The 17161-nt window shown below is 38.1% G+C and overlaps 1 protein-coding gene across 1 annotated transcript in view; it reads right to left on the bottom strand.

The window, feature by feature from the left end:
• LOC150078296 (synaptic vesicular amine transporter-like) overlaps window positions 1-17161 on the bottom strand; it is a 98371-nt gene that overhangs the window by 46540 nt on the left and 34670 nt on the right. Inside the window, exons 4-5 of the mRNA XM_090384987.1 lie at window positions 6269-6361; window positions 5005-5094 (exon numbers count right to left, since the gene is read on the bottom strand). Of these exons, the coding sequence (XP_090241113.1) occupies window positions 5005-5094; window positions 6269-6361 (183 nt within the window). The remainder of the gene's footprint in view (window positions 1-5004; window positions 5095-6268; window positions 6362-17161) is intronic.

Below are 17161 nucleotides of genomic sequence, written 5' to 3' on the forward strand. Positions count from 1 at the left end.
ATTATCTGATTTCAGAAAAAGACTCTTAAATATCTTTCATCCACAGTTCAGTTAAAACTTTCAGCAGGTCGAAGAAAAGGCCACCGAATGCTCTTAAAGCAACGTGTTGACATGCTAATTTATAAGAACATCTGTTTCATTTCTTCTTTCGTTACATTGTAATTATTCCCATATAATTTGAAACAGACGTGTTTAAAACAGATTATCGTGCAGCGATTCGATGTTTAACTGCGAAAGGCCAATAAAAAGAAAAACTTCATAAAGAAGTATTGACCCTTTAAGGTGGTGTTCAAAAATAGTTTTTACAAAGGGCTCAAAGGAAGTTTCGAAGAGTCGCCGCAGTGAGAGGTTTCTTTAATTTCTAAGAGCAAAAAACTATCGATCCAAAATTTCTGCAAGAAGTTATAACAACTGTTTTCTTCGGTCATGGTGGTGTTTTGCTCTCCAACGTTATAGTACCAACGCCTGCTTTAACTCAGGATGATATGTTGATACTTTTAACCCCCTGAACTTCAAGCACAAGCACGAAGCAAATGAAGACTTAATCTTCACTCTGCATGTTAATGCAGGCCTGTAACTTGCAGTTTAGGATTAGCCTACAATTAGATTTGTCCCCATGTATTTGGACCTCTGTGAAAAGCTTTAAAAGGACATGGCTTCAATTCGGATCCTTTAAAACAGCCGTCGAAGAGTGGTCCTGTTAACAACCAAAAGAATGTTTTCAAGGAATATAGAACAGTGAAACAATGGGACTAAATTTTAAAGGTGACTTAATTTTTCAAAAATAAATAAAGCCATAAAACATTTTAATTTAACAACTCTTGTATAACAGAACATAATTTGATTCCAACAGCTCGGATTTGAAACACATAAATCATATGAACCCTTGAATTTTGAGTTCAAGGTATGCACACGTAAATACGTAGAAAAATCGTACATAATTTGGTCGGAAATTCCTTCACCAACAGTTTGAGAACGGTTTGTAGTAAAAAAGAACTTAATTGTGATGTATTTAAATGAATTCAGTTACATATTTTGTCCTTTTCTCCATACCGCGACTATGGTGCCACTCATGGTGACTTCTTAAACTAAATCCACAAAAGAAAGACGGAAGACTTTGCGTTGTTTTTCTATGGGAATACATTTGGTTAAGAATAAGTTTACAGAACCGAAGAGATCATTTATAATCATCACATAATAGAGCCCTTATCCATACATCCAACGAAATTAATTGATCAATCTAATTATCCAAGACTACAATCTTACTAATCTTCGATTCCGTGCTGTTCTATTCCCCCGTGTTCTTCATGACACCTCCATCAGCCCGATAACTTTGATGCATCTCATCACCCTTCAGCACTTAATAAGCAAGCATTGATGTGATTATAAATTGCTGTTGGGGAAGAAAGACTTTTGAACATATTTGAATTTATAATTACACTCTTAGTCGCTTGGAGGCATTTAAACTTTCGAAAAAATATATTCGCCGTTGCCATAAAAACAACTCAATTACCGAGCCTCCCTTGTTCGCATTATAATCACCTTCGAACGGCACGCAGCCATTATTAAAAGCCAAGGTCGTATTATACATGGACACGTGATCTTCCCATCTGTTTGATCTCTAACAAGTCCGCTAACCCCAACCGTTATTAAAACTTTAAATTGGATACATCTGCCTTAAAGGAAAGCAGCTCATCTAATTAAACACATGCAGGTGTCATTCCCCCTTCCTGGTGAAAAAGTCAAAACACAAAAAGAAAAAGTAAAGTGCGATGTATTTGTCAATCTAAATTTACCAAAGAATTAGGAGAAAAGTGTTTTAATAACTCAAGAAATGCGGATAGTGGTTTCTTTAAGTGGTAGGTATACACTTTGTTGTAACCAAATGAAGGATGTAGAATTTATCTTTTCTTCTGATAAAAATTCGATAGAGTGAATTATGTCCTTTATTGGCGAAGTTTTACTAGTGAAGGTTTACATGGATAGTTAATAAGTTGTGAAGGCACTCCCCTCTTTCAATTGAGAAGCCAAATTTTCCCACATTAGTTTTTTATTAGTATTGAAGAAGGTGGATTTCTGCAACAATTACTCATATTACTGATTGTACTACAAAATTTCAGGTCCATTTTGATAAACGGAGCAAATAACTCCAGGAGTGAATATGGGCTTGGCACACCAGGGTCCTCAGCCGGATGTCATCATTTTTCTCTTTCTTGGTGTTCCCTTTTACTTCTGACTCTTTCTTTCTCTCTGAAGAACCTTCTTTGTTTCGGATCAAGCTCCAGACGGTTCTGGTTCATCGTTGAAAAGATTGTCGTACACTAATATATAAATTATGTAAAGCACAGACAAGACGTTTGATCTCATCTCTCACATCAAAAAATTCACAGTAGTAATGGGATAAAATCCCATCAGTTCTCATGTAGACCAATGAAGAAGATTTCTTTCATAGTAAGTAAGCGAGGTTGTTGCTCCAATATACCATACTGCAAATTGAAGAATAATAAAACTTATTTGGACATAAAAATGAGGGGTTTTTTTTTTTTTTTTTTTTTGAAAATGATAAAATTTAGAAATGGTGTTCAGTTCCTCAAGGGAGAGAAATTTCACCTTAATAAATGTTTTGCTGTTTCACTCTGATGAGCGGAGTATATATGATCAAAACAGCATGAGCTCATAGATCCATCCTGCCAAATATTTACGTACATACTCGTGGTAGCAGTATGACAGTATGGGGAGTGTCTTCATGGTGCACATTGGGTCCCCTTAATGTTAGTGGAACGTTCGGATGCCACAGTTTATCTGGAAATTGTTTTCAACTCGGTGCATCCCTTCATGGTTACATTGTATCCATCTGCGATTGCGTTCTTCCAACAGGATAATGTGCCATGTCATAAGGCCAGAATTGTCACCAAATCTCAATTAGACTGAGTGCCCATGGGATGCGATGGAACGAGCTCTTTGGAGTAGAAATCCGCAACAATGGAAAAATCCGCCGTCTGTTTTATGTCTATACATCTGTGTTCCGGACTGAAAAACCAGAAATAACTCACCGCAGAATCCTACTTCCTCTGCCTGAGATCGACTAACTACAGTCCTGATTGCATTCAGAAATTATTCCAGTCTACGACGGAGTTCGAATCCTGACCACTCCAGTGGATAAGCGGTAAAACCACGTCACGAAGATTTTGGTTGTTCTTGGGTCTAAAAGGCGGAGAGAATCTATTCGCTGTTAAGTAGCCGTACCTAATAAAACGACCATTCACTGTATAATAACTGGAGAGAAATCTCTCCTTCAAACAGAGTCATGGAGCCAGGTTTCGAGTTTTGCAGATATCGAAGAAATATAGAGAGAGAATCATTACCATAAATTTCCATCGTCAATTATCAATCTTAGGTTTATAGAATATATTATAGATTTATTACCCACAGAAATGCACCCATCATATAACGAAAACTAGGGGGGGAGGGATACTGTTCTCAATCTGAGCGGAGCAGTTTCTTGTAAATATGCTTACCTTTTCGGGGGCACATCAAAGATGAATCGATTCCTGAACTATGAATAGATTGCATCTAAACAGCAAACAGAAATAACGTCCTTCGTCTCCTGTCTGCTCCATTTGGATTCCGCATACTGAATTTCTTAACGTGCCGTGACAGGTAAATTGATAGTTGAAATGCAATTAACTCCTTGCAAACATCTGTCAGAGAATTTGATGAAAGCGTTCAAGGAAAGCGATGCAGTAAAGAATAATTATGGATACATTAAAACCTCTCTACGCAAAATACTCCCGATTTTCTCAATGAATTCGTCTTTGGGAGACGACAGAAGACGCTGATATAATACACAGCATTCACATTTTTAAGTTTGAAATCATCACCTTGAGAAACTGAATAGATGAATGAGGCAGAAAACATCAGTACTTAATGATAATGGGCTGTACCTGAAATGAAGAAAGCTCATTAAAGAAAGTAGAAGAGATCCAGAGTGCACTTTCCACACCTATTAGTGACATCTAAGTGTCCTAAAATATATAAATAGGAAATTAAGAGTCTTTAGAAAGCTTCGTGTATGGCCACTGCGTTAAAAACGTCAATCTGTGTTAGAGCTCGCCACTTAAAGATGCAAATGAAAAACGAAACCTTTAATGTTACGTGTGTGCTCCTCTTTGCTCTATTCTTTAGAAAAGAGATTCTAAAAGATGACTCTCTTTCTTTGCCTTCATTTAGGGGTATGGGTTCATTACCGAGATGATTAACTTTTTAAAACTGGTAATTTAACTATAATGGTTAAGTGTGTGTGCAGTGAGAACCAGACAAAAACAATTTGCGTGCAGCTCAAAATGATTATCGCTTTCAATGCTTCATTTAATAATAACACTAAAACAATCAGCAAAAAGTTATATTTAGGATTAAACACGGCGCATTTTAGAAAATGTTAAAGTTTTGTGACTTCTTTCTTGTTTTAGCGAACCGTGTTTACTCCAAGTAATCTGCACGAAGGTTGAATGTTGAAATGGATCTCCCACAGTTGACTTGGAGAATCATGATCCAAGATCTGGTTGTATGCTCAATCCACGAATTCATGTTAGTGATACTTAAACTGAATTCCCTGCATTCCAGAACAGTCAAAGTATTAGTAATTACTTTTATACGTTCTGTATTTCCTTTGATTGATGAGAATTACTGGAATCGCTTGTAGTCTTGGCCATAATCCTAAACTGTCATACCTATGATTTTTATGAATGAAAACCTCTCCATGCTTCTGGAGATCTTTGACTGTTTGACGACATCTTGCCTCCGCATTTATCAACCAACTGGTAATGTGGATTAATTCCTGATAGCCAGGAAGTCTGCTACATTTGATACCGCTCTTCCCTACATTTAAAAAGATAAACAGGAAACAATGCGATAGAGAGGGATCCTTATTTGTAATTCTAATATTAACATTCGAGACTATTTATGTATATTAGAATAATACAATTAAATAATAAGAATGATTACCTGCATCCAGAAGGATAAGACCACACATAACAAGAAAAGGCGCAGATTTTCCAACGAAGTCGTACATAATACCACCAAATGGATAACCGGCTGAAAGTATTAAAGAACAATATTTTAAAATATGAAAATAAACAAATGTAGTTCATGTTTTTATTCTAGATGTAATCTTTCTATCAAATTCATTGTATATAAGTTTGTATTTGTTGGGATGTAGCAGGCACTCCTAATGGGCAAGTCTTTTTTTTTAACAAAGAATTCTTTATCACAGACTACTTAAAGTACTCCATTCGATTTTATTTCGGCGACAGCAAATACAAGGTTAAGAAAAACTGCTGAACTGACCCATCTCAGTATCACAAAGAAGTGAAGAGATAAAGACCTCGTGTAGTATATTCGATGTAAAAAATAAAGTAAATAGTTGATAAAACATCACTAAGAACAATCTACACAGAGCTTACAACCGAAGTTTTCTCCCTTGTATCAACCATTTGAAAGTTAATTAACAAAAAGTCTACCATGGAAGCTCTAAATCTAGTTAGATTATCATCCACAAGAGCAGGAATGATGAAAATCCAAAAGATTCTACTAGATACAATGTCCCACGTTTACGCCTTGCTGTATTTGTGGAAGAGGCATTACACCGTCGGCACAAGAATTCTGTTTACTCTCCCACATTATATTCCATCTTGCAAACGGATTCCCGATACCACATAACAAATAGTGCATTTATCTTATTCTGTGTTCAGTTCATATCAATGTTCCTAGATAGTATATTACCAACAAATGACACTAATGGCAGGAAAGAGTAATCTACAAGCTTATCCATTTCTGCGCAGTTTGTCTGAAGGTTCAGAGAGGACACGTTACCAATGGCAACAGATAGAATGAGTAACATTTGCAGTATCGAACATATTCAACATGATTCTGGAGAGAAGCATGACAGATCGTGTTGTACCTTGAGCAAAACACGAGAAAATTCATGAAGTGAGTGTTCTATGAAAGGAAAATGTTAATTGATTTAGTTTTATCTTAGAAATAGCCAGTGGTCACGAAGAAGTGATCTCTGACAGCAACAGAACGATAACAGTAATCGTTAAAGATTTAGTTAGCTGTCAGAGCAATGCTGCAGTTTTCTTTTTTGCAATTATTATAATATCAGCCCATTCATCTACAGTGATAGAAATCATAATTTCCCACTCCGGAATATCACAGGCTGAGACCAACTAATCATTTTAAACAAGAGCGAATTTTCAGGAAGACTTACCTAACACTCCAAGGGCAATTCCTCCTAGTGAGGTCCCTATCATCTTGCTTCTTTCCTTCTCATCGAAGTAACAATTTGCAACCATTGCCATTCCTGCAAGTATGTTAAAAAGTCGTTACCAAGTAGGAGATCAACACAATGTGTTAGACTTAAGATAAAGACAATAAGATTAATTACTCAAGAAAAAGTCGAAATTACTCCACGTGTGGGAGTTTACAAATGGAAATAAATGATTAGGTTAAGATGATAGCATAACGAATATTGTACACCTTTGCACTAACAATGCTTTGAGTTAGAAACATCAGCTGGACTGATAATGAAATTGCCATAAAAACTGGACCTCATATGTAGTTAGAAAATTATCAATTTCTCTCAGCGACAAGGTGTTTTAACAGTCTTCTTTTAGGTGCAAAGAGAGAGGTCAGCGGGTTTCTTACATTTTCAAAAAAAAAAAAAACACTAGATCGCACGTGTGGATATAGCTTCGATCATGAGTAGTGAAGTCGGGTTATTGATGTGAAAACATCTATAGCGGCAGCTGACAATGGAATGGAATGGAAGGGAAGTTTAGCAATGACGTCACACTACCCACGCGACTGGTGAGAAACGTAATGTGAAATACTGAAATTAAAGCGATAGCATATGGGGGGACGGTAGCTACCCTTATGGAGATTTTCCCAGGTGTTTTTTTACCGGTATCGACTCAGGTTTTCCCCCTTACAACAGACAAACCGCCCTTCGCGACGAGTGGTACACGAAAATTTGATAGGGATAGGGACGCGAGTAGACTAAACTCCGCAGCGTTTTCGCTGCCGACTTTACTCTCGAGGGAAGGGGTTAGTGGGGCAGCCGTGCCACCATCATAAAACGGACAAAAATAATTGTCGCATTTCTATTAGTCCAATTTTAATGATATTTGGAATGCTCAACAAATCTTTCTAAAAGGTCCAAATATAAATTTCATGAAAATGCGCCCTGAGAGTTCAGTTGCTATATTCTAGCAGGGGAGGGGGGGCAGGCAATAGGCGGATTATGCGTATGTACAGTGGTGGACAAAAAACTGCATCACCTTAAAAAAAATTACATTTGTAGTGAAACGTATAAGATATTGTTTTATCACATTCATTTTGTTAGTCGCAAAGCAAAGGTATTGCGTCAAATAACGCTTCTATTGCACCAAGCAGTAATTGCGAGGTATTGCATCATAAATACGACATTGGAAGGATATACACGCTCATTAGTATCATGTTTTGCGGAGGTGTAAGCATTGCTCCATATGTTCAGTTGACACCAAGAAAAAAAAGTGTAGTTGTTACTCTTTCCCAGGAAGAGCTTTCTACGCGTGCTATCACTGATAAAATAGGATGCCACCAATCAACAGTATCCCGAGTGCTGAAATTAAAGCGTGAAACCGGTGATGTGAAGAGAAGACCTGGATCAAGCCGTAAAAGAGTGACTACGCCTTCCCAAGATCGATATTTGAAACGGCTATGCCTTCTTAATCGGCATACTAGTACTCCTGATCTAAAACTGGACTTTGAGATGACCTCTGGTGTTGAAACACGTGCACGAACTATCCAAAGACGGCTTTCGGAATGTGGTCAGCATGCCCATCGGCCCAAGAAGAAGCATTTCTTACCCAACAAATGAGAAAAAAGCGACTTGTTTGGGCTAAAACGCTTGTTTCATGGACAAAAGACCAATGGGACACAGTCATTTTTCTGACGAATCGAAATTCAAATTACATGGCTCGGGTGGGAAGCGATATGTGAGAAGAAGAAAATCGGAAGCATACCATCCTGACTGCATAACACCGACTGTAAAGTTCCGCGCCGGTCAGATGGTCTGGGGATGCATAACCAGCAAAGGGGTGGGGCGAATTAAGTTTATTAGCCGAACGGTGAATGCAGAAACCTACACTGCTATCTTGGAGTGCCTGAAACCCGTTATTAGGGATCACCACACAGCATTTTTAAACAGGACTCAGCACCTTGCCACACAGCAGAATTGGTAAGTTTTATGCTATTTAGATTTAATGATGAGTTTGTCTTCTTGTCTCACAAGCCTTAAAACATATTTATGCTAATGTTTTCCCTCATTTTTCTCCCTTAAGGTGCAGTCATACCTCAGAAATACTGGCATTACAGTGTTGGACTGGCCCGGCAACAGTGCAGATTTGAACCTCATTGAAAATTGCTGGTACATAATGGCGTCTAAAAAAATCTCAGAAGAAGCGAACAAGTAAGATTCAGCCAGGAAATCATTCTAATGGTGTGGTACCACGAAATTGGGCAACCGTATATCCAGAAGTTGATTAACTCTATGCCAGATCGTTGCAAGGCTGTAATTGCAGCTGGAGGAAGAACAACAAAATATTGAAGACTTATTTTGCTGTTTTACAGTACATATTACTATTACGTTAACTTGTCATTTCAGTTTGTACACGAAAATGCAATAAAATGTATGTTTGGTTGCCACGATTGCCATTTGCATGATTTCTCATATTTCCATTACGCATTTTACCCTTTGGGAAGATATTTGTGGCAATTAGGTTATCAGGTGGAGTCTTTTTATTGGATCTTATTTACAGAGATATATATCCCATCTAACAAATGCATTTCGAACATTTCTGCAATCCACAATGCAGCGCAAAACACATAATTTGCAAAATTCACAATGATGCAGTTTTTTTGTCTGCCAATGTACTAACGTTCTTAAAAACATGACCGTATTTTACAAATTGCACTGTTAAGATATATATGCGTACTTTTATTTATGTTTGATGTGAAACATGAACAGCGGCACCTAAACGTTGAGTGCAACGGAAATGCAAATGTTGTGGTCAAATATTTGTGTTGTTGCAATCACACTAAGAAAGTACTGTTCTTCGGTGGCGCCAAGACTCTCGTCCAAATGCACGTTTTAATTTTATCTGTAATACACTCTGTGTAGAGGCCTGGATGTATGTTGTGTAGTGTATGTGTTTGTTGTATCCAGGCCACTTTCCCACCAGGAAACGACCGACACCTGGGCGATTGCTTCCTGGTGCCCGGACCTGGGCCTACTGTAGATCGTACTATGCAAATTGGCACTAATCCCGAACCCACCTGAGGTAGTGCTATACAGGTGCGTGCCAGCATCCTTGTAAAGCATTTGTTGACACGGTCTTACATGCTCTAATTGAGGTCAACATCATTACTCTGTAAAGATAACAATTTTTGTCTAAACTTAACGTTGTTAATTCGTCGAAACCATACAGATGATGCATATACTACTATAGGCAAAAATACAGCCTTATAATATAAACCTAATACTTTTCCCAAGGCCCCATTCAGTTTTGGTAACTCTATAATAACTGCCGATGTAAATTTATTAATCTTACTACTAATATAATAGTTGGAAGGTGATTGTGAAGATTATGACAAAAGCCTCTACATGCAAATGGAATGGGCAAGTAAGCGTCAATGCCTTATTATGGGTGATTTCAATTTGCCTCAAATTGATTGGAGTACATGGGAAGGAAACTCGACATGGGGAACAAAATTTTTAAATCAACTAGATGACTGTTATTTGTATCAACATGTCAGGGAAAGTACTAGAGAAAAGAATATCCTAGACCTCATCATCACACATGAATCAAATGACATAACAGGGCTGACAGTAGAGGAACCAATAGCAGGAAGTGATCACGGAGTTCTACGGTGGATGATGACGAGAGAGGTAGCAGAAGTAAAAGGCAAAGGAATGGGTTTTAATTTAAGAAAAGGAAATTACGATGCCTTAAGGTACTACATGGCCTCTATTAACTGGGTAGATATCGCGCAGAGAATGAATACAATTGAACTGTGGTACGCTTTTAAAACATTAATCACAGATGCGTATATACCATTAAAAAAATACTCCACGAGAAGGGTTCCAAGTTGGATGAATAGTGAAGTTGCCGCATTACTTGAGCAGAAAAAGGTGGCATGGAAAGGTTACAGAGCAATAAAAAGTACTGAAGCCTATAACAGCTACAAGGTGATGTGTAATAGAGCCACAGAAAAGGTTCGACAGGCAAAGCCAGTTTATGAGAAATCACTAGCAAAGAGGGGGGATAAAGAATTCTTCACATGTATAAATGCCAAGAAGAACAGGACAAACCAGATCGGACCTTTACGTAAGGGAAATGGGATAGGAATAAATACACCAGCTGCCGTTGCAGATGAACTCAACAGTTATTTTGCATCGATATTTACAAATGAAAAGCCTTTTGTGGCAATGGGAAATTGTGGGAGCGAAGTTAAAAAATATGTGAAATTTCACATACTTGAAATTTCGCAAGATTATTTAATGAAAAAACTTTCGAGCCTACAGACCAGTAAGGCTCCTGGAGTTGATGGAATATACCCTATAATCTTAAGAGAGGCGGCAAGCGAGTGCATTGAACCACTGAGGCTAATTATGCGAGCATCACTAGACTCTGGGGAGATTCCCTTGGATTGGAAAAGTGCAAATGTATCTCCCATACATAAGGGTGGCTCTAAAAGTGAAGTTGGAAATTATCGACCTGTCAGTCTGACTTCAGTAGTGGGGAAAATCATGGAGGCAATGACCAAGGGTGGAATTCAGGATCATTTGGATCGAACTGAAATTCACAAGGATACTCAGCATGGTTTTGTAAAGGGAAAATCATGTTTAACAAATCTGGTTTGCTATTTCGAAAGGGTCACTCACGAGCTGGATTTAGGGAATAATTTCGACATTGTTTATTTAGATTTCAGCAAAGCTTTTGACTCAGTCCCACATGAGCGGTTGCTTTATAAGCTGGAACAGGTTGGAATCACTGAGAAAATCCTTAGATGGATAGAAGGATGGCTTCAGGGCAGAAGGTTGTGATAAATGGCTATTCCTCAGATTGGGTTGATGTAAGAAGTGGGGTTCCCCAAGGATCAGTATTAGGACCACTGTTGTTTTTAATTTTCATAAACGACATTGATGAAGGGATAGAGGGCGTGATGTCTAAATTTGCAGATGATGTTAAAATTGGTAGAGTAATTAATGATCACCGTCAAGCTGAGCTTCTTCAGAAAGACCTAGATAGACTTCAGGAATGGTCAGAAAAATGGCAGCTGTGCTTTAATCCAACAAAGTGTAAGGTATTACACCTGGGAAACAGTAATCCCAAAATAACGTATTCACTTGGTGGAGTTCAACTAAACCCAGTACTGGAGGAAAGGGACTTGGGTGTTAAGATACGGTCAGACATGAAATTCTCTGATCATTGTAAACAAGTTGCAAGGAAGGCCCATGGTGTCCTATCGATGATCTATAGAACTTTTGCAAGTAGAGTAGGGACGTGATAATCCCATTATATAAGGCTTATGTTAGACCACACTTGGAATACTGTGTTCAAGTATGGAGACCGCACCTAAAGAAAGACATCGAGCTTCTTGAAAGGGTGCAAAGAAGGGTAACTCGCCTGGTGAGATCGGCAAAAGGGCGTCCTTATGATGAAAGACTTCGAATATGTGGGTTGCAGAGTTTGGAAACGAGACACCTTAGAGGAGATTTGATTGAGGTGTTTAAGGCTCTGAGAGGCATCAGTAAAATGAATGAGGACGAAATTTTCAAGATTATAAATGATGCTAGAACTAGGGGACATAAATTCAAGTTACGGGGGGAAATGTTTAGATTGGACTGCAGGAAGTTTTATTTTAGCCAGCGAGTTATAAATTACTGGAATAAGTTGCCTTCATGGGTGGTAGAGGCCGACAGTTTGGGGAAATTCAAAGGTCATCTGGATAGTACTTTCGGGTAAGGGAAGTGCATAGGATAGGTTTAATTTCCTTTTTATTTTATTTTATTTTTTTATTTATTTATTATTATTAATTAGTTATTTATTTTTTGTTTTTATCATTGTTTTGTTCGGATTTTTTTTTTTTTTTTTTTGGCTGGTGCAGCATAAGTCATAGGCTTTCTTGCACCATGCGGCCGTTACTAATACTAATAATCGAGGTACGGAGAAAAATGTTAGCTTATCATCACGTAAAATACCTAAGTATTTCACTCGTGATTTTAAAGGAATTTGTTTCCCATTAATTTTTAATTTAGGTGGCTTTCCATAATCCAATTTGCCTTTTAGCAATATCATGACTATCTTGGTATCCGAAATCTTCAGAAACCAGCATAAAATTTGCTGGTCTGCGATGTTGCCAAATCATCCCCAATGGCTTCTTCAAGGAATCTTAACAGACCCAAAACATGTTCCTTAAATGGTATTTATACCTTCCCCGCAATCGAATGAGTCTTTGGTTTGCGAAAACAGTTGCAGCAGTGTTCGTGTAAGAGGTGCTCCACCTCATCTGTCAACAAATTGATGAAAAAGAGCTTCATCGGTGACATCTAGCTTTTCCCAGAAAGATATCTTCAAATCTGAACCGCTGTGCCTTGTTTGGTTAAGGGGTTTTGGTTACGAAAAGCTTGTCTACTTTAATGATGCGCAAATTATTCAATTTGATCGTAATGCATATCGGTTCCTCCATGGCTTACTAAATAATTCGTTTGTACTATGTTTAATCCAGGAATATCTCTGTTAAGTTCAATCCGTAACTATCGTTTAATAACCACGTCAAAATGATATCATTCCACCCGGTGGTGGTTTTACGGATATGTGTATAACTCTCTTCAGCATCGTTTGAGCCAACCTCTCAAATATTTTGTTCTTCTACCAAACCGATTGTTCCAAAGTGGCCAAAAATAGCTTATTTTAGTTTATTTATTACTTCTAGAGTAATAAAATCCTGGAATTCTACATAAATAACTTAGTGATGCCCTTTCTGTAAATTTCGGCTTGTTTTAGTACATACGGATCTAATGCAAGTGCTATAACTTGCACGTTTATTTAATCAGTAAAAGGAAGATAAAAAAAAACACAGATGGCTTACAAGCAGTAGATCTCAACTGGTAGGTCGCCACACTCCCAAGGAAGATCTAGAAGAAAATACTTGAAGGATTGCAACACACAGTAAGAAAACAGGTAAGGGAGGTCGTGGAACAGTTTCTGATTTTGGTTTTATTCGAAAACTGGTGGCCAAGTGTACAGACACAAGAAACATCACTACCCTATAGGATAGTTGAGGAGGAAAAACGATTGCGAAGCAAGTAGGAGTCTTTGTTTTAGCTCCAATGCAATTAAGGCTATGAAGCATTGTGTAATGTGTCTGTAAATTGCATGTACCCTGTGGTCAATTTGCCTGATTTGCTGGATGAAACAGCCGAGTTCAAAGGAGGGAACACAACCAGCTTAGAACGCTCTGCTCGAAAATTATTAACGTAATATGGAATCCTTAGAATAAGAAAAATGCCACACTAGGTTATTTTTCTTATTCTAAGGAATATTAATTCAACTACCCGAGTGTATTATGTTCGTGAATTGCCTGTGTTCTCTGGTTGATTTGTCTGTTTTGCTGTATGAAAATCCCCAGTTTCCGAGGGGGGGCGGAACCTTTCTATCTATGCGTGAGACCGACTAACTCAACCACAGAGTGAAAAAAGCCCATAAAAGTTCCTAGCGTTATTGACAGGATTCGAACCCAAGCCTTTTTCACCCAGTGTGGAAAGGCCCGTTACTATGCCACTGTGCAGAAAGAATTCTTAGAATTGGTCCGTTTCGCCTTAATAATCTTAGAAACAGTTATATAGAAGTGTCGATAGAGAGCGAGAGAGTAACATAGTAGTGAACAGTCAGGTGCCAAAGCAACCAAGACCATAAGGAGCTAGTATATTGTCTGTAATTGCGTGTGTTCTTCGGTCGCTTTACTTGACCGAAGTTTGATAGATCCAATTTCGGGAACAATAAAAACCCATGCAACCCTTGTATGAGACCAACTAACTCTGCTACATTGTGAAAAAAGCCGACAGAAATTTCTTGCACAATTGATGGTATTCAAACTCTGCCTTTTCCACCAGATGTGGGAGGATTGATTATGTCCACCATGCTTCTCACGGAAGCTAAAGAATGCGTTTCAGAGGTTTAATTTTTCTATGCCTTTTTCTGTCATCTGCTATTTTATGTGCATTCTGCTGCAATCCTTTCCACTCTCCAAAGTATATTCTGATGATGAAATGATAGAATGGCGATGCAATCCGAAAATCTTTCTAGTAAGACGCGACTTTCGAAGGGAGAGAGAGATCGATGAACCCTGAAGTAGGCAGTAACGTCATTTGTCAGCCTCTCTTCAACTCTGCTGTTGACAACAGCTTCGAAAGAGATATGGACCAAAATATCAGCCGCCTACTACCAAAAATTGGTCGTAAGTATTCCTCGAAGGTTCGCAACCATCATTAAGGTCAAAGATGCGCCAGCACGTTATTAATTCCCCGCATAAACATCCGTTTTCTTGAAATACTGGTGCTTGTCGGAATACCCCTGAGAATACACTGCCATGTATATACAGTACTTCGTCATTTCCTTCTTTACGAGGCAAAATATGAAAATATACACGATGTGTAGCAGTTGCAGAAGGCTTAAGAACTATTTTTGTTTTTTTCCTGAGTGCCCATAACGTATTGCCAGTTTTATCAGTTTATTCGTGATATACGTGTTTACAGAAATTTGCTATAGCTTACATACCGTAGTTACACATAAATCTGAAACTCTAAGACCTGATATTAGCTACGCCTGGGACGACAATAAAAGCAAACAAATAGTTTCGAATCGTGCTGAAAAATGAACGGTTAAGTGAGAAACAACCTGGAAAGCAAAAGAGTTGATAAGACCAGACAATGTACCAATAAGCTTCTTGAGTAAACAACGTGATTGGATAGAAACAAGAAGAATGCTTGCTTTGGATTGATCAAAACTAACAATTACTGGGAAACGGGGACAAAAGGAATGCAGTAGGGGAGGTTACGCGGCTAGGAAGAGGTTAAATATTTCTGTTATCCACTAAGCAATGGAAAAAGTCTAGGTACTGAACATTTGGAATGCTTTAAAAACAAATAAAAATTCCAATCCACATTATAAACAAATCGAGCAACCTTTAAATAGTAAAAGTGGTACACTGCGCCCTCTATTCATGAAAAATTCATGTCCGTTTCCATTGAGGAACCGAAAGGTAGCATTAACAAATCCTTATTTAATATTTCCTCGGGAAAAAAAGCATCGCTCATATAAAATTAAAGTGCAATCCTCCCAGTGGGTTTTGTTTTATGAATGAAATACACAGAGGCTCCTTCCACGATAACTACTAGGAAAATGTTATATATTTTATCAAAAGAACCTTAAATATGCATACAACCCTTGCAGATATCGCAAAAATATGTTCGCCGCTTTTTCTGCAGATCAGAGAAAGGCTTCAAGAATTAATATCCCCTGTAAAAGCACTTTTCCTGCAGTGACTATCAACGGATTGCAGCTTTGTCTTCAGTTTGAGAACAACGAGCCTCGTCTTTTGCTTTACAATGAAATTCCACCAGAGATAATATACATTACAATAAAAAGGCGAATTTCTTGCGTTATTTTTCATAATTCTCTACTGTCCCTCAAGCTTATCCAATATCGCCCACTTCTGACTGCGAGACCCGCTTAAAAATGCATGGCCTATAATGGATGCGCATGAATATTTATCGCTATCGCTCGTTAACCGCTCGATTTTTACGGCAAACTCTCACCCCTTTTGTCACGTGGCACGTCTGTGGAACGCTAATAATTGAACAGGACGTGTCCGGACTGTGGTAGGATGATGGATGTTGGGAGAACGAAGGATGCGCGTGGGAAGGATTTTTCTCGCAGGAAAGCCAGTGGAATGTCACCAGATATATGTTTTTAACTCATTACCTGTCGAGTGTGTGTCGCTCAGCGCAGCAATCTAAATCAGGATTTCGGACTCTTATCAGCTAGATGCTCTTTTTTCGGCTGACAGTCTTACTTGTAATCAAGGTGAACAGAGGGGAGGCGGGCGCCGAAGATGGGTGGTTGGAGGGGTATAGTAATAACGTCATCATCACTTAAACTAAAGTAGGGTTGGTAAGGAAATTCATTTTTCTTGCTTACTGTCCCGTGATGAACAAGGCTAAGGCGGGATGTCACACAATCGCAGACCTAACTCTTGCAGGAATAATGTACTCGACTTTTTTCAAATTTAGCAGTCACTCCCAGAGGTATACAGTTGCGTCTGGTTAATGAGGAAACGATAACGGTCTGAATAATGGGATTAAAGATGGTGCCATCTAATTAAGAAGGAAATTAAGAAAGACTTAAAGTGCTCTTAGGATAAGATCGACTCATCCGTAAGCTACTTAACATTTCGGTTTTAGGCCATCTCGCCAAGTATCCTTGAAATTCCTAAGAAACTTCATGGCTTCACACTGAATGAAAATAATAAAAATTCTAAGACGATCGCAAAAGATAAGACAACTTTCCAGTTTTTGTTATGGAATTTATAGTTGTTTTAATAACGCATTGCAAGTCTGTCCAGCTTGTACTATCTGTTCATTCACTTTCCACAGACATCTTATTTATTTAAGTGCATTAAGAAGGTTATTAGCAGTGAAACTTGAGCATCTAACGTAGTTGTAGGTCGCCAGAAAAAGACGAGAGAATTTGATCCGCTGAAGTATTCCTTCTGTACTTCTCAGATTATCTTTTTTCCGTCCACTGGATTAATGCATTTTCCATCATTCGCTTTTATCATATTTCTTCTCTTTTTCTATTTATTTTCTCTTCTCTCTTTGAAATGGTCAGAAACAAGATATTGATACTGTAGTATTTTCTTCAGTATTAAGTCCTTGAAGCCATAAATATGTTCTTTACGTCTATAAGCAATATCATTCCATTGGACATTAAAGAAGACTCTGAAATGTAAAAGATTTTTGTACTTTCATAACTACAGCTTTATAAGTAGAGACAGA

The sequence above is a fragment of the Mastigoproctus giganteus genome, chromosome 11 (genome assembly GCF_048544385.1).
Source record: "Mastigoproctus giganteus isolate SK-2022 chromosome 11, ASM4854438v1, whole genome shotgun sequence".
NCBI lineage: Eukaryota > Metazoa > Arthropoda > Arachnida > Uropygi > Thelyphonidae > Mastigoproctus > Mastigoproctus giganteus.